General features: G+C 40.5%; 2 protein-coding genes across 2 annotated transcripts; one reads left to right on the top strand and one right to left on the bottom strand.

The window, feature by feature from the left end:
- Positions 1-926: 926 nt before the first annotated feature.
- TRAPPC3L (trafficking protein particle complex subunit 3L) lies at positions 927-22041 on the top strand. The gene is made up of 5 exons (XM_009460559.2): positions 927-1138; positions 4291-4388; positions 7297-7396; positions 20036-20221; positions 21308-22041. Exons 1-5 carry the CDS (start codon positions 1097-1099, stop codon positions 21425-21427), a joined length of 546 nt encoding a protein of 181 aa, XP_009458834.1. The 5' UTR covers positions 927-1096; the 3' UTR covers positions 21428-22041.
- Positions 9491-19396, bottom strand: CALHM5 (calcium homeostasis modulator family member 5). Its single transcript, XM_009460548.2, has 2 exons — positions 18751-19396; positions 9491-15841 (listed from the first exon to the last, which is right to left on the bottom strand). Exons 1-2 carry the CDS (start codon positions 19288-19290, stop codon positions 15452-15454), a joined length of 930 nt encoding a protein of 309 aa, XP_009458823.2. The 5' UTR covers positions 19291-19396; the 3' UTR covers positions 9491-15451.
- Positions 22042-22216: the final 175 nt, after the last annotated feature.

Below are 22216 nucleotides of genomic sequence, written 5' to 3' on the forward strand. Positions count from 1 at the left end.
TTAATCACATCTGCTGCTTTCTGTGTATCTGGAGTAGTAAATACCTGTAATTTTACTCTAGCACCGAATTGATTAATTAGCTGAAATTTACTAAGAGCATGGCATTCAGACGAGGCCATGTATTTTTATTTCCTTTCCTGAGAGGACTCAGTGGGAATACATGTGGAGATAAGTCCTATAAGGAAAGACAGCTACCTGTTTCTTTTCTAAATTCACTAGTGACCATAGTCTAAATTTATTGCAAATCTAAACTAGCAGAATAGGCCAAATTTAACTCAGGGGAAAACAGAAAAAGTAAGCCGAAACTTCCTGCATGTTCATAGCAGGGATGTTTACAAATAGGGGTTATAATAGGTTAAGAATGATGTAAGATCCCCTAAAAACTTCGTTAATGGAAGTGCCACTTGCACAAGCTGGCAGCTGTAGCAGGTACACAGCTTATTCCTCTTTTTTTTGGTTTGGGTGCTCTAGATCTGTCCTGCCAGCTTTGCAGAAACATGGTGGTAGTAGTGCCTTGTAACCCATACTGCTCCTGCCTAGGCAGACATTAACTCACCAGACTAAAGCAGTCAGAGCTGACAGAAGACTATAGCTCCTTTAAGTTGAAATTATCAATTTTTAATTACCTTGTGCAGCATTGTCTTGCAATTGTGTTTTTATTCTTCATAGGCGGAGCTTTTGTTAACTCTCCAAACACCAAAACCTGACACAAACAACAGAATGAATTTGCTGTCCCTAAAAACATAAGACCTGTGAATCTCTTGGGGCTGCCTAGTTTGACTTCCCATGGCTGTTTGCTGTGTATTTGATTACAAATCATTCTTATGGATGGAGCGGTTATTTATGTTGTGTACAGGGGCAGATTTGTTACCAGTCAAATTCCTCCCAAAGGGCTCAGTACACGTAGAGAATAGGAGGAGCATCAGCAGCATTACAGATTGCAGCAAATACATCTCATGCAAAAGGCAGAAGAGCAGAAAGGAGAAAACTTTAGAGAAGGGAAAGAGGAGAAACAGTGATTGAGAGAAAACTATGCTGCTTGAGGAAGAAAAGTCATAAACTGACAATCAAGTACATCAGGCATTACACAAGCAACATGTCTCGGCCACCAGGAAGAAAGCAGGAGAACCACAAAATAGTAAGAGATTTTTGTAATGTGTGATTAAAATTGTGCATGGAGTAAGAATAAGCTATTATTGTATTGATGTATTTTATACAGTCATATTTCCGAATAGCCTGAAAGTAGTGAAAGGATGGGGATGAGTCTGCCAGTATGAGAGCAGAGGCTCTGGCAGCATTTATGGCTACAGCGAGACTCCCTTGTGAGCTGCCAACGACCTGCCAGCTATTAACCAGTGACATAAAAAAGCCTGCCCATAGGACTCAGAGTCTGTTTGACTCTGAGCAGTAATACTGAGATTTGCTCTAGGAGCCTCATTATCTCTCCAGCTACCTTGACTATGACAGGAAATGATTTTCAGACAGTCCTGCCCTCAGTGTGAATCCTTGGGGCCAAAACTCTGTTCTTGTTTTGGAGAAAAGAAGCTGTGCCAGCCACATCTCTACCCCATGAACAGTTACAGGAAGCAATGGTTCATTTGGGACCGCAGCATACCTGGCACCCACTGTGTGCCTCCCACGTAGCAGACCACATCTTCTTTTGGGGGTGATGTTGCATGAGCAGGGGACCTTCTTCATCCTCCTAATGTTGTGATTTTTCTATGCACAGGGAGTACACCATCACAGGATCTCAACATCTGGCTTTAAGGCTAAAATCTGATTCTTGGGGAAACAATGGTAGAAGTGTAACTGTTGTCTTTGAGTGTTGGCTTTGACCATTGATCACATAGCACAGAATTCTGTCAAGCAGAAGTTATATAGACCAAAACTTCCTTCTTTTTCTGCACTTCATGTTAGTATTCCAGCAGTTGTTTTAAATAACTGCATGCAAGATTTTCCCAAGAGGCCTTCTTAAACTGCAAGGTCACAAAAGGCAGTATTTTGTGCCATTAAAGATACCAGTTATTATCCTTCTTGTTCTCTGGAAGTGGTGTGTCTAAATATGAAAAATTCAGATAGCAAGTTTCCTCAGAATCTCTCTCTGTGGTTGAAAATCTTCAACTGTTTAGGAATATTTTACCACAAGTCCAAAAAACAAAGTGCCATAATGTGGAAATAAGGCCACAGTGGTTTAAAAATCCAATAATAGTATTGTGTCTTGAAGAAAATATGTTTGCATCTAAAACTATAGTTATGACACAGGTATCTATGTATACATGTGTGTACCGAACTGAAGAGAGAGGAAGTCCCTAGTAAGGAAAAGAGAACATAGACAACTGTAGAAGACTGATGACAAACCCAAAGTGACTGTCTCACTCACTGAGCACTTAACTGCATGTTTTTACTTTATCCCTAGTGCTGAGATTCTGAACAGGCTTAGGAAAGATGGGCACAAAGTTTCTGAGACTGAGATCTCTTCAGAAGCAGAAGTCTAAATGCTTACACAGATTTATGGTCAAAGATAGAAATGCCAAGTAAGTTTATGTGCCTCTGTGGTTAGATAGTCATTAAATGAAACACAGAGAGAAGGAGATCTCTGTTCTGTGTTTGGATGGTTCAATTCCACACAAATCTTTCTTCAGGAACTTAGAGCCTTAGGGTTCTCTGGATGGTGAATGGTGATTTTTGATAGGAGCTGGGGCAGTGGAGAAGTTCCAGAAAGCTTTAAGGCAATGTTGTGTCAGTTTCTGAAAAGGGGACAGAGGTCTCCACTGAAAAAGAAATAGAAGAATATAATATAATTAAAGTTAATATACGTAAGTTTATTGACAAAAAATACTCCAACGGACTGCAAGAGTGGCTGATAAATACAATTATGTTGATATAGTATGCTTAAGATTCTCTAAGGTATTTGTCTTACTACAGAACAGACTTCTTGCTGAGACTGGAACAATACAGAACCTGTATGACATCCATTTACTCCATTACAAACTTGTTAACGAGCATTTGGCAAAGTGTGCAATATTATTGTAAACAGGAGTTATCACCAAGGCGAGTTTGGGAAATGGTTCCATACTACTTAAGATTTTGAACAGTGACTTGTTAAACTGGGAACATTGATTAAACTCCAAGCTTTTGATGCAAAGGGAGCAGGAAGAAGCCTTTTCACCAAGCTTTTCTTCCTTTCCTTGTGTGACTTTTTCTATTGTTTTCGTTGGTATTCACTATTATTTTTCCACAGGCTATAAACAAAAAGCACCTCTAGTCTGCCCACGTGCCACAGGCCTGTAGCACTTCCTTTAATTAACTCCTATCCAAGAATTTTAGTGAGAGTCAACCTAGTCTCTTGCCTAAAGGCCAGCTGCTACTCCTGCTAAGTACAGTCAATTCTGCAGTGCCATGGAGGTGATCTGGCAGGGCAGGGAGGGAAGAAAACTTTCCTCCAGATTGGTGCACAGCTGAAGGTCCCAGACTAGTGCTTGTGACAGGATCTGTGCACAGATATGCCTTTGACCTCTTCAGTTGCTCTCCATGCTCCTTGGGCAGGCAGCTGTAATCCTCACCCATCCCCCTCACGTTGCTTATGCAGTGGAGCCATGCAAACCACATCTTCTATACTAAGATATAGAAATAATGTCACAATGAGATTGTCCAGGCATTTGGAGAGCTAGTATTGACAGTGATTCATGTTGTAAAGACTGATAAAGAAGGGAAAATGTCAATGGGACTGATTCTTTTCTACTGATTGTTGTTATTCTTTACACTTGTGCTGAATTTTAGTATATTTTCATTATTCTGAGCTAATTTTTTTATCCACTTCTTAGTTTTTTGGGAAAGCAGCTGATGATCTGCATCAGATCAACCATACCTTTTTGAAGGAACTGGAATTTCAGTGTATATACTGTTGTTTCTATTGTAAAAGGACTCATAGCTCATTGCCTCTATTATTTTTCCTGCAACTAAATGCTTGTCATTCTTGGATGGTGTTTGATAGCATTTATCAATCCAGCATACATATGTGTGGTTATAGGATGCAAGAATGCACCTGATGAAAGTAGCTGTATCCCAAGAGGTGGTATTTCTGACAAGCAAAATCCCTGTACAGAGACTCGAGCAATGATCAATTCAGGTTCTGTCACACTTGAACTGTGGATTTCAGTGTCCATGAACAAAAGTTTCTTTATTAATGTAAATGTTATTTTTGCTTGCTTTTAATACAGTAGCAGCTCAAAAGCGTGGAAAAGTTTGATTCTAGTTTGCTTCATTTTCAATTTCCACCTTTTCTGGCAGAGCAGAGAACTTTTTGTACTCACATATGGGGCTTTGGTAGCCCAGCTGTGCAAGGACTATGAAAAAGATGAAGATGTCAACACCTGTTTAGACAGAATGTAAGTACTGCTTTAAATGTTCCGCCTTATCGATAATGCTATTTGTCCACCTATATGTTACCTTTCAGCTTTATGTCTGTTATTTCATGAGTTCCAGCACTCTGTCTAGGATTACAGAGATCACAGGGGTAATGTTCAATATTCTGTCAACAGAAATAAGGCTAATTTGTGAATTAAGATCAACAATTATCTTTTGAATTCGCAGAAGAAAAGTGTCAGGATTGTTTTGATAGCTTACACTTGTTCCTTGTTGATCCTTTGTTATGCTAATTAATAATATAAACTTCTACATTTCATCTCCTATGTCCATGTATTCAATTTCAACTTCCATGTTAACTCTTTTATTTCTTCGTACCCATGTTATTTCAAACTAGACAAGCTTTTTGTTTCTCACAGGTATTTTCTAGCTGACAAGCATGTCTGTGTTCACTGTCGATGTGGCCTTCCCGTGGCTCCCCTTCATCTAGCTACACCGTGGCTTTGTGACTTGGACAGCTAAGAAGTTGTCACAATTCCAGGTTGTAGAGATTTGGCTTAGGTGACTCAGTCAATAGGCAGCCTCCTTTTGCAGTCAGTCGCCTTCCTCGAGGGTGTAATTCAGTTGTCGGACTTGGATGCTCTGAATTGTCCCCTGTGGGGTGGCTCTCTTCCCCCCCTCCCTGGGTTAGGGGCGGAGGGGCCGCTCACCTTTAAAAGCCCATATGGCAATGAGTGAGACGGCACAAATGGTCAATGAGGAACTGATTTTTACATGGAAAACCTCTCTGGAAAATGAGGATCCTATGTTTATAGGATCCTGTCATCCTGACGGAGATTCCTAGGCATTATCACATTAAAAATAATGATATTGCAGAAAATCAGCAAGAAACAACTTTTGAGCTGGTTAACAAGAAGATATGCTAAGATCTTCAGCAGAAGAGTAAGGCTTGTGTTTTCAGGCAAAATGGACGTGCAAAACGGATTTACAACAATCACAGTGGACAGAATACCTGACCACTTCACTATTAATCTGAAAGTTTGCAAACAAGCTATAGTCCAATAGCTATTGATGGGAGTGAGTAAAAAAAACATTATTGATTGGAAAAAAGGAAAGTAATTTATTCACAAACTAAGAAGGGACAACATCCCTTAGGTATTTATTTTCTATTAATCTCTCATTCAGCTCTGATGAAAATCGTACATTTCAAAAGTACACAGGCTTCTTTATGCTGCCAAGGTAGAAATTACTAAAAGGTAGTTTTGGAAGATGTGGAGACATGTTTTGTTCCTTGTGTTGTTATTATTATAGCTGTTCCTATAAAATCTTTTTGGTTTTGTCTTGATAAAGACTTGATAAAATAGTGACAGGTTTCATGAAAGCAGTATGGCCATCTTTACTTCTGTGAAGATGAAAACAGTCCAGCTTGAGGAAGAAACCTTATAAATTAGCAGACCTGTGACAGCTGGGAACAGTATTGTTAGCTCTCTCTCTCTCTATATGTACATATATAGTCCATAGTGAGAAGGGTGTTTTTCACTGTACAGTTGCCAAATAGCTGCTTGTCAATTTATTATTCATTTGACTTTGCAAATCTAAGGCATAAAAGTTGAAAAGGATCTAAGTAGTCTTGTACATCACCAATACATACCTTGCTAACTGCTGATGACATATTTACCAACGTTATTGATGTTGATACTCAGGCAATAAATAAATATTTCATTGTTTTCTGATGCATGACATACTGCAATTTTAAACTTCATGCTGCCAAAACCACTTTTTGATCTTGTCATCACATTAGACATCAGATCGCTTTTTGGCTTCTTGTCAAAGACATGGTACAAAATCAGTGAGAAACTCCATCGAGTTCAGGCTGCTTCACTGAGGGTGTAGGGCCTCTGACAAACAGGCTGAGATTGCCAACATCAACATAAATGGAAAGGAAAAATTCCCTAAAAACATTCCTGAGTTGAGCTCCCATTCTTTTATAACATTTGTGTCAATCTCTTGCCCTTTTTCAAAAAATGCTTGGAGGCATAGCTATTTTGCACACTATGTAGTTACTGACCTTTGTTAATATGTGAGAGCTAGGAATGAATATTTGTTTTCTAGAAAAATCCATTAACTTCCATTCTTTTTTATTTCATTTCTCTGAAATGGTAGTGTTTTAAATACAAAATGAAGGTGGTGTTGTCCTGAAACTGTATATTAACTGGCAACTTTTGGATTCTTTCTGCAACTAGTAGATGAAGGGAGAGAGCATGTTAGAAAAAAGACAAAGTGGGAATTGTGGAGGAAGAGCGAAAAATGAGGTGAAGAGATAAGAGAGTGAAGTGAAAGAGATCAGGCGTGAGTCCACTTCCTATGGGTTTTCCTGGCACCTGAACGCTGCAGTGAGGGTGCCCGGGATTTGCTGGACTCCATACCAGCCCGGAGGGGAATGCTGTGACCTGAAGGGGCAGTTGCTTTGCTCTCCTTGACAGAGACAGTGTGAGATGAACTCTGGGGATCACAGAGGAATGGAGAAAATCCTGTGCTATGTTATCCTATCCTATTTTTAGTGACAAAGCAGTATTAATCAGGTATATTATTTGTATATTATTTATATATTATACTCTTCTGACATCTAATATTTATTCATATATATGTAAATACAAATGTATGTATAGACAACGATCACATCATCCTTGCTGGGAGTATTGTGCTTAAAGGAATATGATTCCTTAAATGACTACATTAACAGCAATCCCACTGTGCTGCAAAACGTGGTAGAAAGAAGAATCTAGACCAGCAAAATCTGTTGTCCTCAAAGCCATTCATTTAGGAATATGCAGATGTTTTGCTGAGAAAGCACAAGAGGCAGATTAGGGAGATGGTAGGTGGAAAGAAGTTCCCCATTTTGAATGTTAACTTTCTTTGTTTTCTCCTTAGGGGATATGGCATTGGCGTAAGGCTGATTGATGATTTTTTAGCTCGTTCAGCTGTGAAAAAGTGCCGCAGTTATTCTGAAACTGCAGACATGATTGCACAGGTAAATAAGATTTACATTCTCTAGAGCTTCATCAGCTTCAATGGTCTTAGCTTTTCCCTCCTCCGCTCTCAGTTTGCTCCAGAACAGTTACCTACATTTTCTGCTATATCATGATTGCCTTATCAAAAACCAGTCATCTCCACAATCACACCCATGCTTCCACTGGGTGAAATACAGCCTTTGCCTTATCTAAAACTTCCTATCAACTAGTTGCTCACAGAGCTTGGCCTTGAGAGGAGACATCAGTTTCTACCTCTGTAGCACAGTGCTTCACCAGGCTGGGAAAAAAACAACATTCAACAGAACACAAAAAATGTGATGTTTAGTGAGATAAGAATTTTGCGGATGGTCTTGATAAACCCACAGTGGTAAGTTTACCACAAAGCGTCATCAGAACCATAGAACTGGTTTACATGGGTATTAGATTTATATCTGAGTTGAGGACAGAGAGCACAAAATGGGATACCACCTGTGAGAGGCTGCCAGCCCCTGACCTAAACTGACCTTAAAGTTAGTTGCTAAGCTGAAATTAAAATTCTTCTATTCCTAGTAGACTATGAGGTGTTTTGCTATTAGAAGAATTAAAAAGTTCCTTTTTGTTTGCTGCAGCTTAAGCTGATTTCTTGTACTCTTGCCAGAGAATTGCAGCAAACAACAAAAATGATTCAGTTTTAACAAACTTCAAATCATATATTCCCTCACTTTTTTTTTTTTTTTTTCTAGGAGCATAAGAATTAGCATTCTCATACAGATCTTAAACTTTGATATTTTTACTCCTGCCATCTGAATCTCCTCAGCTTCTCCATAATTATCTTAGGTGGTTTTTAACCTTAAAATGGTAATATTAGGAATCAGCTGCAGGATATTCTGCAAAAGGAAGACTCATTGGTAGCAGAGAAGAACTGTAAGAAAGGAAAACGAGAGGAACATTTTCCTCACTACCCACAAATCTAATAATAAAATCAAAAAGATAAAATCAGAGTGAGTACTTCCACCTTCTTTGATGGAAATTTCCCTTTTATTGAGTAGTCTTTCACACTACTGTCAGACAAGAAAGATCTAGAAGGAAATTTAGTGGCAATACCTGGGTTTCTGAAGACATGTTTTTGCCCCCACAGGCAAGTCAGATTTCCTGGGAAAGCTCAAAGAGAAATCCATAGGATGTCCAGCCCCTTTAGACTGCTGAGTCACTGTAAAGGAGGTGGTAGTTCACAGGTATTGAGTTAGCTCAGACTAATACCTGCTCAGGTCATAGTGAATGATCCCTTTTATCCTTTATGATTTTCAGCTATGAAGTGTTGCTAGTGAAGATATGCCTGGCCTTTCCTAATGGCAAAAATTAACCACGCTTTATAACAAAGAACAATTTGCTAGGTAGTTTGTTTTAAGAAGAGAGATCAGAGCATCAGTTAATTGAACTGAGATTCATTTCCATTGGCTCATTTTAGGAGACAAAAATATGCCTGGCATGCTTTTTGATTGCTTGAGAATTACCAGCAGCATCAGCTAAATGTGAGCATTATGTTTAGCCACTGACTACAGAACTGGGGAACAGCAGGCTTTCTATACAGCGAACTAAGGCACCAGTATATGCTGGTTATATAGGAGTATCTTAGCTAAAAGTGTATGTGGATGTTAACAGGTGATGTGTGATCCTGCTCACATTAACTATGTCACAAATACCTACCTTACATCTGACTGAAATGGAGGGACAGAAGTTATGTTATCCTTCCAAAATGCTTGTCATAGAGGAACTGATGGCTGTCACAGAAATAGAGAAACAACCTCTTTGCATTTGCTGATGCTGGTAGGGCTATAAAGTGCACACGTGCACAGCACACACACCACCATCTGCCAAAGTTTAAAGCAGAAGCAGGTGACATTACTAAAAGCTGGCCAGATCCCATTAGCTCATAAAAGAGTGGAAACTAAATTTCTTCCTGAAGTAAAGCGTATTTTGGAGTCTCAAATCAGGATGATGTATAACAAAGCTCCTCCTTTGAAGGAGCTGAGCTGGGGTAGAGGATCCATTGGAGACAGTGAGGGCAGCTGAATGAAAACCATGAGACAAGCAGCATTTCAATCACTGTATTAAAATACACTGTCTCGTTAAAAGAATGATACCAGGCTGCAAAATCACATTTTTGTTCACTTTTATGTTCTTCTTCAGGTGATATTTGTACTTTATTTTCTCTGGATTTTCACATATATGCCAGATATCTGGTTTTCTGGGTCTTACTCCTCATGGGTCCCTTGTTTATGAATGCTTTAGTAGAGTTGAACAATAATTCTTAAGTACAGAGGATTCAACAACAAAATGCAGTGAGAAATTAACCATCAAAGTGAGGAAAAAGACACTATTTCTTTGCAGGTTGTACTTCAGAAGAGACTTACTCAGAGAAATAAAATTACTTGGAAAGATTGGAACAGACTTTAAAGCACACAGTCTCTGGAAAAGACTATTTTTAGCAAACTAAAAGAGGAGTTCTGTAGTAGGAGTAAAACCTTTCTGAGGCAAAATGTGATATGGAAAGCATTTTCACATTTATTTGGGAAAACATTTTTTAAATAGTCTTCAAGCACATTTGTCTGAGGCACATACCAACAAAACATAAGTAAAATGACCCAGCAAGTAACTGCAAACACGCTGTTAAAGTTATGGGTTCAGAATTACACAGCTGTTTACATGATCTCTAATTCTTCAGCAGTAGCGTTCTCAGCCAGGAGAAAGTGCTTTAATACTTAACTATACTAACTCTTCTGAGGTAGAAATCTGTTTGAGGATGAGTGTGCAGAGTAAAACCAGTTCAAAGTAAAGTAATTAAGGCAGTTAAGCAGTTCAAATAGTTAGAGGCAAACATCCTGTAAACATAGCTGTTATTCTGCAGTCCTTTGGAAAGCGAAGCAGTCTGTAAGATCGGGCTGTGGGTGTTCCCTGTGGAAACGGAAAGAGATGAAGCAAAGGAAAAAACATAAAGTGAGGAGTACGAAGCCAGCTTGCCATATTAAGAAATAAATCCCTGAGGAAAGGTGCACCTAAGGCAGTGACTGAGGGCTTAAAACTTCAACCACTGGTTCAGACTGCAAAGCCTGGGATTTACTGCTAGCTTATACTGGACTGGAGAAGGGCCAACAAGTTTTGATGATGAGGCAAAGTGAATCCTTCTACACTGAGTTCCCATGGTGCTCACTGATTTCTTATGTTGGTGCTGTGACTTTGCGTGGTTACAGTCGGGACTGAATACAAAAAGATAAAACAGGCCATGTAAAAGTAGGCTTTCTGCTCACTGGCGAATTGGGATAAGAAAATGGAAACCAACTGAGGAATGGTATTAAGAACAAAGCTCAGTTGAAGAAGTAATGTCCAAGACTGGATTCAGAATTTGGATCTGAGTATAAGTGAGGATTACTTTCGAAATGAGGGTGATAATTTTGCTCTATAATCTTACAAAATGAATTTTTTACTTCAGTTCCTCCTCACAAGACCTTGACATCATTGATCTGATGGAAAGAGATGCAAAAAATAAACAGCTTCTTGTTTTACATCTAATCCTAGAACAACGTTACCTTTCATAGCACAATGTCACCATGCCCCAGGAGGTGTCTGTGTGTGCTACAGGTGGGAGCAGCTGGGCCATACCCTCTGATCCACAGTGAGCTAGCACTGGCTCACAGGCTCCATAGCTGTGTTAATACAGTGCGGTGCCTAAGGGTATATCCCTTGCTGAAAAGCAGTGGCTGGAGAGATGGTCTTTGCTGTGGAAGCTCAGTACCCCATAAATGCGGCAAACGTACATCTCTGCAACTGCTTGTAGAGAGGCCCTTGGGGACCACCAGGGCCAGGGTAATCCAACCCTGTCACCCCCAGGCCCAGAGCTGTAGGACAAGAGACATGATTCCCCATCCCATGGGAGGTCCTGCCGCATGAGGTCCCTATATATTGACATATGGCCAGTTTGAAAGTCTGACAGAAGCTGGCAGAATTTACAGAGCTGCTGAATGTTGCTTTTCAGATCTTAATAGTGAGAGGGAAATGCATACAGCAGGTTGCTGCGCTACGTGGTAGACAGCAAACTGAAAAATGAAGTGCTGCACTGTAAAGAGTAAAGAAAATTTTGTAAGTACATGGATTCGGCAACAGATGGCAAGACCTTTAAAACATCTTGCTCTTCCCAAACACTGACTGTGGAAAAGTACTAAGAATGAAAAGCATGCTAGAAAAAATGTTATTTTGACTGCCTTTCCCCTTCTAAGCAGATTAATTCTGGTCCTTCAGTAATCTTGTTATTATGTCATCTGAAATTATGGTTTCAATTTTTTAACAGTTTGTCACTTACTTTGCAACATTACTTATGCATACAATGTTTTGTAGCGAAAAGTCCCCAGCAGTATATAAAGGGACTGATAAGTTAGTGGCCTCCTAAATATTTCAGTAATTCTAGACTGTATTTAAGCGCCATCGAAATGTTAATGAATTTTATTCTTGCTGCTTGAGAGAAATGGGGTAGGTTGAGACTTTGAAAAAGGCCAGTGGTACATTTTTAATTCTGTCTGATAGATTTCTTGTTTGACATTAAGCAATATATAATCCCATAGAATTGCAAGTAACATTTTCAAAAGAGAGATTTTGCTTTATATGGGTGTCATTTTGATGGTGAGCCTATGTACATGTCTAAATAGATATTCTTTTTTCTTTCATTTCATAGAGATAGAAATGCGACTATAGATCCATAGATGTATGGATGTAACTTTCAAAACTGCTCATTCGGTTTACTTCCCTGTCTTTTGGAGTAAAAAGAAAGATTGAAAAGACCTTTGTTCTACCCTCTGAGAAGTTGTGTATGGTAGCTTTAAAGGAATTTCTGCCCAGTCATAGCCTGGTTTCAAAAAAAAAGTTCATATCTATTCATTGAATTACTTATCTATATGTACTTAAATTATTTTTTCTGCTGAGACTTTTTTACAATTTTCACTTTATAGCAATTTTGCCTTAATTTAGTGCTCCATTGCAAGCCAGCTACTCGTCTCGCATAGTTTCCATGCAAGTTCTCTTTTACACAGGAAATTTTAACAATAGAATGTGGACAGATTTGTCATACTGTAATGCACAGTACAGCTGAAACTAAATTGAAAGCATATGAGGGCCTATCTTGGTTAACTAGTTTTTGTTCTTGTAACAAAGACTTGAAGTTTGATGAAGCAGCAGATGTGTAGCAGAAGAAGAGTTAAGAGAAAACTGGGCTCTCACAGAGGAGAAGAAATAGTAAACTGAGGGACAAAGCACAGAGAATTGAGCAAAAACGTTTCTGTTTATTTGTGCACTCATATTTTGATGGACATCAGAGTTAATGCAAAATCTAAATTTTCTAAGAGAAAATGTTGATTCTGCTGGTTTTTTTTTTTTCTAGTTTGTTTTGGATAGTGTTGACAATAGTTTTCGCCTCTTTCTGAGCTGCCATGGTAGCTGCTGAATTTTAATTAGGGGGCAATGTTGATACAAAACTTTTGTGATAGCTGCTTGAAGGACAGGGTTAAATTTGCCAAAACCACATTCCAGTTGAAAACATAGGGTCAAACTGGCTTTTATTTTTGTCTGTTTTTATAGAAATACTCCAGCATCCACATGACAATTGCATTAAGTCACAGGCATTTTGGTAAGACAACACAGTTAGAGTAACACAGCCCTGGGAACGAGGGTCAGTGAGAGACTTAAGCTCCTGCCAGGCACATGTTGCAGCACTATGTGTTCTGCAGCTGCTCTTGGAGGTGGAGACACTCTCTACATGAGTTGCCTGTGAACACGAAGCAGAGTAAGGATGAGATGGGGAGAATGCACCTTGGTTTTGCCCCTCCACGATAAAGGAGAAGGCCAGACTGGGAAACAGATGTTTCAGATGGTCCTGGCTACTCAGGTGCAGAGCTTTGAGCTTTCTCCTGAGGAAAAAGGTGCCCAAAGCAAGATCCCTCTTTCCTCCCACCTTTCCCTCTGGCAACTATGCTTTTGTCTCTGTGTCCCAGCTTTTATATCACAGTGGAGACCTCATCCTTACATCAACCTGCTTGTTTCCTATATTCCTTGATCAGCTCATAAACCTACTCAGTGTCCTCCCTGTTGCATCCCTACTTGCTTTGGTTTTCAGTGGTATCAGTGAGGAAGGGGGTGGGCAGATGGCTTTGGGAAGGGAAGTTTGGCGTGGGCAGTGGGGACATCCTGTTAGGTGGTGTCTCCTCTCCCCTCGCCTGTAGGGAGGAGGTGAGATGGGGCTGGGCAGTCGATGTTGGGGCATCTCTTATAAAGAAAGAGAAAAGCAGACAAATGGGAAGGGATGTGCACCCTGGAATTAGTTGCTATGCCAGGAGAGGAGCCTGGGGAGAAAAATGCATATGCACCAGACATGGTGTCAGACATGCCTGCTGTTGTGACTTTCATTTTGGCAGTGTTGCCTCTGTGCTTTCAGCTGCAGCAGGTACATTTAGGCATGTAACATGTTCTAAGGCTGCTGCAAAATGGGGCAGCTGGGATAAAAAAAGTTTAAAACATTTGCTCGAAGACCACAAGTTCTTCAAAACACAAAGAGAAAATTCTAAGCAGACAGTGGAATTAGCTCTTGGATTTTATTTTAAAAAATGGTCTGTAAATGCAGATGCATTTGTTTTTCTGCTGAAGAAGTGCAGTGAGTATGAGAACAGCTGGGCAGAGTACCCTGGTTTGTTGATAAGAGCCCGATTCAAGCAGAGCAAAAATATGATTCTTTGCAGACTCAGGGAGACTGGCGGTAAAGTGCTGCATAAAAGCCTGCCTAGCCACCCCAGGGAAAGAAACTTGGCAGAAACCTTGTTCTCCTTTTATACTGTATTTGCAAAGACTCTGGACACCCCATGTGAGAGCCACGTGGTGAATTCCAAGTGGGTGAGGTAAAGCGTAGGGCTCTGAGGTGAAATGCATTTGTCAGAAGCACTGATTGTGCAGGCGCCTCGCCTGCGTTGCCTGCCGATTCCTCTTGCTCCAGACACTAAGTTTCCTAAGATATTCAGAAAAATGAAAATCAGCCTGCTGCAAAAATATTTTCTTGTCTTAAAATGTGGAATTTCCTTCCAGGTCCTCTGCTGTACACTGGCTGCAGGCCCAGTACAAACAATATTACATAGCTCTACAGGCTGCACCCAGTGCCCCAAACCCCCTCAAAACGGGAGCTTTATACCTGTACAAAGAGAAATTCTCAGCAGGAGAAGATAATACCAAGTACTCTATGGAGACAAAATAACAGTGATGCATTTTCATTATTATAAAAAAGCACTAACAGCAACTGATTATGTTTCAAAAGAGCACGTTATTTTTTAACAAAAACACAAAAATGCTGAACAATTTGGTAATTTCAAGTTCTTGGTACCCTACACTTCAGCTGTAAGATTTGTCTAAAAAACTACCTGGCACCTCACTGTCAATGGAGGTCACTGCCCCATGTCCCAGGCAGATGTCTCAGGGACTAGAAGACCAGGGCTGATGGATGAGACCATCCCTGGCATTCTAGGTGCAACAGGAGTCCAAAGACACTGAGATGCCTTGAGTGACCACTGGTGCCTCAAAACAATGCTGTACCTGCAAGTGACCTGGAAATGACCTGGAAGCAAACCCTTTACTTTCTGTGGGCTGTCAGAAAGCCACACGCATCTTCTATTATTATATTCACACCTTTTAAATGGTGTTACTTTATGATAGTCTCTTGATTTACATAGGATGAGCATACTATAGCGCCTTTTACATAGGATATTGTTAAAACCATGTTGTAGAAGTCATTATTCATCTCTTTTTGCTGCCAGCTCTTGATCTGGAGCCAGCGACATCAGTAGAGCATGAACCCTAGGTGCCATGGAGGACTGCAGCCCTTTCACTGATGTAGGGAAATAATTTCATTCCATCCTTTTGGAGCAAGTTTGCAACTGGGAGGGAATATGATGAAGAAGAAAGAGACCATTGTGAAAAAATATAGAGATGAAACCAGCTAGAAGTATGCTGTATTAGCAAGATATAAAAAAGCTGAAAATATATTTGTTCTATGGTATTTCCCTTCTGTCTACAAAGTCCAGCATTGTCTCTCTTTCCTCATTGGTTCCTTTCTGGCCTTCTTCAACTAGCCTGTGAATTGTGCTATAATGCTGTTTGCTACTGTTAAAAGAGTAGAGCTGGGAAGCGTCTTCCCATGCCTGAAAAGCTGGCAGGGGAATTGCTTCTGGTTCCTTGTTCTCAAAAAAGCACTTCAGGTTTCGCTCACTCAGCTTGGTGGCATACAGCTGGAAAATCTGCTCCAGTTGCTCCTTCTCCTTCTCCGTGTACACCCTCCAGAACATCAGCTGGAGGTGGCTGACTTTCGACTGGCAGCTGGCACAGCAAGTGGTTAGCAGGGAGAGAAGAGCTGTGGTAACTATCACACACCAGCCTAAAATCTGGGAAAACAAAAGAAATGAGTTACAGATTAAAAAGGCCCAAGTGAAAATGCTACTTAAATCAAGAGTGTCTGACAGAGCGACGACACTTTGTACGGAGGGCCTGCCTCTCCTCTTCGGACCCTACTGCGAGCATCTCATCCCAGTTTGCACTTGGTGCCTGGCATTCGTGTTAACGGGGCGTCCATATGGGGACCAAAGGGAAGCAGAAGATGTCAGGATTGAGGCTTCTCAATAGTGCTCATTTTGATGTCTCTTTCTCAGGAAGGCAAAAGCTGGTGGAAGGTAAAACACTTAAGAAAAGTTGGCTTATACTAGACTCTGGCTGCCTCCCCATCCCATTTTATGACAAAGGGAACTTGGGTAACAACAGAGACATGTCCAGTGCAACAGCAATGGCAGGTTCAGGGACAAGTGATCTCAAATCAGACCTCAACTACAAGACTGTGTATGAAGAAAAATCTAAGAGAGGTCTAAATGATCATTCAAATAATGTTATGGCTGAATAAAGCTATACAGAAAACAGTGCAGACTTGAGAGCAGGAGTAGTTCCTGGGTAATTTAGAGAAGATATTATGAGAGTTTACTGCAAAACTATAACTATCTGGCATGTAGTGTATTGGAATCGCACACTGACTTCTGTCACATAAATGGGAAAGTGCACAGGGAGAATAAAATATCACAATGACTAGATAGTAAATGGTTTTCTATCTCCTGAAAGTGTTAAATAAAATTGCCAGTCAAGAATTAGGATTAAGACACAATTCTGAATTATGACGAACTGCAAAACCAAAAAGGGTAAGTAACTTTTGTCCCAGATCAATCAACCTTTTAAACTGCGACCATTTTTAGATGTGTTGTTTTCAGACTTCTTTTTCATTAAAAACAAAACAAAAAAACTGCATTAATTAGCTAACAGGAATATAAAAGTTGCTCTTAAATTTAAAAAGCATTCACCAGTTCTTTTATCAGGAGATTCACTGAAATCTATGCTATTCTTGTGAACCTTTTTTGACTTTGATGAATCAGCCCTTTGTAGTGGAAAATCATTTTTATGCCAAAACTGGTTTAAAATTACCTTCTTGCCTAGTCCTGTGAGAAAGCTGGGAAGAGAGGGCATGAGAAAGAAGAAATAGCATGCGCATTGGCAGATCTCTGTTGGCACTGGAATAGAGCCCAAGTCATCTACGCACTGATTCGAAATAGTTGCTGTATTTTCAGAGAACTTTGTTTTTGCTGAAATATGCTTTTCCAGCATCACTCAACTTTTTTTGTAGCAACTTCAGAGTTTGACAAAATTCTGTTAAGGACATTTTAAAAGAAAGAGCTACTTCCAGGACTAGAAAAAGGGCTGAGGGTGGAAAAATGTGCTTGAAATTGTTATTGTGGGATGTTCTCCTCTAAGGAGAGCAGGGGTGTGAACACAATTTTTTCATGCCTAGTGCCACTGGCCTAGCCAATGGTTTTACCCACCTACTCCACTGCAATGTGTAACACTTGCAATAAAAAAAACAACAACAACTTGTTTTCAAACAGTGGAACAAATTCCAGAGTGGAACAAATCCCAGTGTGGAACAAATCTTCTAGGTTTCAGAGACCCATATGAACTGGAAGTGATTTCCCATGGTTTAATGGTGATGATATGCAGAGCTGCAACCTTTCTCATGTGAACTCTTGCACTGATGTTAAAAAAATAACTGCCAGTAAAAATCTGTATTTAGCTGAGGGAATATAGAAAGTCTCCTCAGGGAAATATGTGAAACAGAGAAACTTGACAAACAATTATTCTTAGGGACCCGTACGAAGAATAGCTTTGCTTTCTTTTATTTTTCCAGTCACTTTGCACTGACTGATGATTTCTATGGGTATTTGAGAAACTGCTCTTTTTAGAAGCTTTTCACTTTCTTGCACCTTAGAGAATGAGCCCATGTATTCTCATGCTATAAACTGAGTCACCGGTCTTTCACTGTTTCCTATATATACAACTTAAAGTCTTAAGCCCTATTTGTTATTTCCTTCTAAAACTCTCAAATAAATTGCTTTGTCTGCAGTGCAGGCTTTGTCTGCATTCCAGTCCTGTTTGCATGAGGACTTGAAAACAAAACCAGTGCTTGGGGAGGAAATGGTTCCAGATGGATACAATTGTCTGACAAAAACTTGCTGGCTACATGGAGTGTTTTTCCATCCTGCTGACAATCATCTTTCCATCATTTTCTGTAGCCTTTTTTTTCTTTTTTTTTTCCTTTGTTTTGATTTTTTGTCTCTGAATTTATTTACGTTACAAGGCAGTGAGCAGAACTGTATCACACAAATATAGTAAAACGTAATACAATTTCAGCTTTGCAAGTTCTGCTTGTTTTATTTTAGTGTTTCATCCTTTCTCCAAGCAGGAAAAAAACATGCTCTCACCTGGCATCATGAACATGAGCAACGCAAAGAGAAACATATTATGTAAGCAGTCACAAATCTGTCACAAATCTTATTTTCCAGCATTTTTCTACTGTTAGTGACCTAAGATTTCATTACAGTTATCATGACGGTATAAGATAGGAGAGTGTGGTATGGATTTTATAATAGGACAGACCCCTTTCATGGAGCGAGATCTGTTAATTCAGCCTCCTAAACAATCTAGTAGTTTTTTTTCTCTATAGAGCAATCTTCATTCAGGAAGAAAGCTTTAAGTTATCTGGTCTTATTGATCCTGCCGTCAGTGGGGCCCCCCAGAAAGTATGGCACAGCTCAAACTGAACTAAAAGATGGATTGATTGTATTTTGCAAGGCTGCATCATGCCAAAACTTTGTTTATGTGAAACCAACGGTTTTATCTTAGCATCTGACATCAGGATCCTCCACAGATAAATCACAGTGACAGTGCAAACTGCATAATGCTCTTTATTTATTTTTCTTACCTGGGACTGTGCTTGAAGAGTTCGTTTCAGTTCGTCACTCTCTGAAAAGGGCATGGAGCTTTTGTCACAGGGTACCTTGTGTAGCTCTTCAAAGCACTTGGCAGATTTGCTGTGGCAAACTGCATGTAAGTAGGCAGGATTTTTCAAGCCACTCATGGCACATTCGTAAAAAGTCCCGTTGAGCAAAGCCACAGAAAGCCACATCACTGGGGCTACCAGAGCGTTTAAAGTGATTTGTCCAAAGACGTAAAAGAAATGGCAGATATTCCCTCTGGGGAATATTTTTCTGGGATTCACCCAGCAGCCTGTAAAGAGCTTCCAGGTCTTGCTGTTCAAGAAATATCCAATAACTAGCAAAACAAAAGCTGGGGAGAAGAGAAATACCAAACCGTACCTGAAGTTTTCATTGCTGCAGGGGCATCTGAAAGCAACAAGAGAAAACACACGTTCACCTCCCATTGTCAGCAGCGCCATAAAACTGTAACGTATAGCGGTTTTCTGGTTCATAAAGAATTTCAGGATTGTTTGGAAACCATCCATGTCTGACACTCACTAAAGAGGTAAAAATCAAGACTCTCTTCCCTTTGGTTGCAGCAGTCTGTAGTGGTGTAGGAGGGGAGAGCTCTCCAGAGGAAGAACAGCCTGCTGCTAGCCTGCCTGCGTACATGCTGTCTAGATAACGCTGTGATGTCACTGTCTGGAGAAACGCGCTCACAGGGGACCCCTCCGCTAGCAGAGCAGATGTTGCACATTTACAGTAACATTCATCGGTAGTGGCAGGAAAGCAAGCAAAGCTCTGTATAATCAAATAAGTTTGCAGTCTTGGCAGTCTTATTCTTGGTGCGTTGTTGTTTTTTTGTGACTGCAGATGGAGATCAGAGTAAAAACACACACTCACCAGTTGCAGGAGTTCTTGAGCTGTGATTATCAAAGTTGCTGGCAACGTAGTGAAGGGCCTAATAAAGCTGCTAATGGTCCCAGGGGCGTGTGACGTGACTGAAAGCAGATGAGTGATAACAGTAAGACCACTTTGTAGGGGGCTGTAAATGTAGGGCATCAAAGACAGAATAAGCAGCCTTCTGCTGTACTTCCCTGGAGTATCACATAGCTCCAGATTTGCATCTCTGGCTCAGGCCGATCACAGAAGAGACAAATCTAGTTTGATTTCCAGCCTGTCTGGAAAATTTTCCTAGGGTAAAGCTGGTCTACAGGATGCTGCATCCTGAAGTTTCACCTCTGGTTTGCAGACAACAGATTCAAGCAGCAGAGTTTCATCCTTTTGCAGGTTGCTTTCAAGATGTACCTTGGGGTCACCCCTAGTGTGAGCTGCAGTAGCGCCGCAGGAAATGAATTCTCCTTAATCCTGGACAAAAACCCACTAGTGGACTTTGTGGAGGAGCTGCCAGCAGAACGAGCCTCACTTTGCTACTGTAACCTCCTCTGCGGGGTGATTCGAGGCGCCTTGGAAATGGTAAGGAAGTGCTCATCTGTTTTCTCCATTCTTTGTCAACATGCAGAGGCACAGGAAAGCAAACCCATTTGCTCAGATAAATGAAGGAAATTTAGTAGTGTTTAATCTCTTCCTCAGATTAAATGTCTGTATCTAAGAGGGCCAGATTGATCCTGGATCCTGATGTAGAGAAACACACAGGTTGGCTCACCTCCACACCTTGAAGTAACACCTCACCTCCACACCTCACCTCCTGCTTGGCTGTTCAGTGGCTGACCCTGGTGCAGAAGCCAGGTGGGCCTGGGCAGCCAGCTAACACGTAATGTGGAGAGCTGGGGGGCATGCTGGACCACCCCGATGCTCCTTGAGCCCATCTCATTTTCCTGTACAGGTGTAACCAGTAATAGCCATCCCTGATTCTTTCCAAATACATGAAGACAAATAATATTCTCAGGTTACCACAGCACCTGCTGAAAGGGAGAACAAAGTGTAGATGAGTATAATGTTAAAACCAAAGCATCAGAAGTGTATCAGATGGCATTCCAAATGTTGTTCTTAAGTGTAAGACTTTTACGAAAGAACAAACAAAGGGCATCATTTGAAAGTCACTGAGTGGTACAGCTTCTGTGGCTTTTTCTGGAAAATAATTTTTGGGCTGCTTTATGTTTCTGTCAATATCTAATTTGTCATATATCTTATGTTTCGAGAAAATAAAAGCTGTACAAGTATTGTGTATGTACGTCAGTCTCAGAATTACAGTATCTGATAGAAGACTAATTAACAAAAGTATTATATCATAAGTATTAGTATGTGACCAGGAAATTTTGTGATCACAAAATCATCAAGTACACAATTTAGGTTCTTGGAAGAAAGCAAAGCACTGGAATGAAGGGTAATGTATTATACAAATTCCAGTGTATATAAACTTTCTTTTTATTAACTTAGTTGGGAAAGATATTTTAAAACATTCTAGAAATCTGTTCCTTATGAAACCTGAGAAAGGAGGTCCCCTTGTGGTAAGAGAGAGAGAAAAAAAGCTCGTTATACTAAGGAGGGGGAAAAACTGGGCATTTCTTTGCTTAACTGATCAGACATGATTCTTTCTAGGTTCACTTAGCAGCAGAAGTTACCTTTCTCCAGGACAGGCTGAAGGGTGATGCTGTGACAGAAATAGGAATTACTTTTTTAAGGAAGGCGGAAGACAGAAAGCACAAAAGAAATAAATGAAAGAAATATTGGGAGAAACCCTTGCTGAGGGATATTTTGCGCCTTTTGTTTCTGAAGAAGACATGCAGAGTAAAAATGGCTTCGCTGAGCCAGCTGCACCAGTCATACATTTGAAAGGTGAAGAGAGCCAGGCAGCAAACAGGAGGAGCACAGCAGGGGGAGAGCAACATTAATTGTCATGACACAGTATAAAAGATCAAAATGGCCTCCCCTTCCTTCTCACATAACCCTGCTCTTGAGCTCAATGAAAGTTTTATCTCAGTATTTAGTGCATGCTGGATGCAAAATATTCATTTGAACATCAACTAAACATGACCACCTTTTCCCGTTTTGTTTGTTGGTGATGTTGCAAAGCATGGTTGCTAAGAGGTGGTTTATTTCCCTGGCTCTTTGTGGTTAGGAATAATTAATTAATCCGCTGTGACTGCTGCATTCAGTGTCTCGCTGTCAGGTGCCTGTTTTGATGCGTAATGGTTTGCCATTCATTGTCCTCTGCACCGGCCATCCTGCTCCCTTTGAAACCAGAGAGGGATGTGTCTTCACTGGTGGCAGGAGCCCAGTTCAGTTCCTTACGGCTCTTTCAGGCCCCACATGCACTTTTGCTGGCATGCCTGTTCAGCCCCGGGCATACATCAGGCTGCAGCTTGCTGATGACCTGATGACTGCAGCAATGCTTGTGTTACTTCAAGCTATGGGCCTTTTCATGTCAGTCTTCTCTTCAAGAGCACTGATCTTATGACCAAACTGAACAAAGCATGGCATATTGAATGTGTAGTCACTGTGGATCTG

Source organism: Nipponia nippon, unplaced genomic scaffold (genome assembly GCF_047370975.1).
Source record: "Nipponia nippon isolate SJK-2023a ecotype South Korea unplaced genomic scaffold, ASM4737097v1 scaffold_4, whole genome shotgun sequence".
In the NCBI taxonomy this organism is placed as follows: Eukaryota; Metazoa; Chordata; class Aves; order Pelecaniformes; family Threskiornithidae; genus Nipponia; species Nipponia nippon.

Bases quoted from the DNA above. Each gene is read 5' to 3' on its own strand.
- CALHM5 (XM_009460548.2), bottom strand. From the start codon at position 19,290: ATGGATGGTTTCCAAACAATCCTGAAATTCTTTATGAACCAGAAAACC. The intron at 15,842-18,750 runs GTAAGAAAAATA...TTGTTTTCCCAG, and splicing joins CTCTTCAAGCACAGTCCCAG to ATTTTAGGCTGGTGTGTGAT.
- TRAPPC3L (XM_009460559.2), top strand. From the start codon at position 1,097: ATGTCTCGGCCACCAGGAAGAAAGCAGGAGAACCACAAAATA. The intron at 4,389-7,296 runs GTAAGTACTGCT...TTTTCTCCTTAG, and splicing joins AACACCTGTTTAGACAGAAT to GGGATATGGCATTGGCGTAA. The intron at 20,222-21,307 runs GTAAGGAAGTGC...GATTCTTTCTAG, and splicing joins TTCGAGGCGCCTTGGAAATG to GTTCACTTAGCAGCAGAAGT.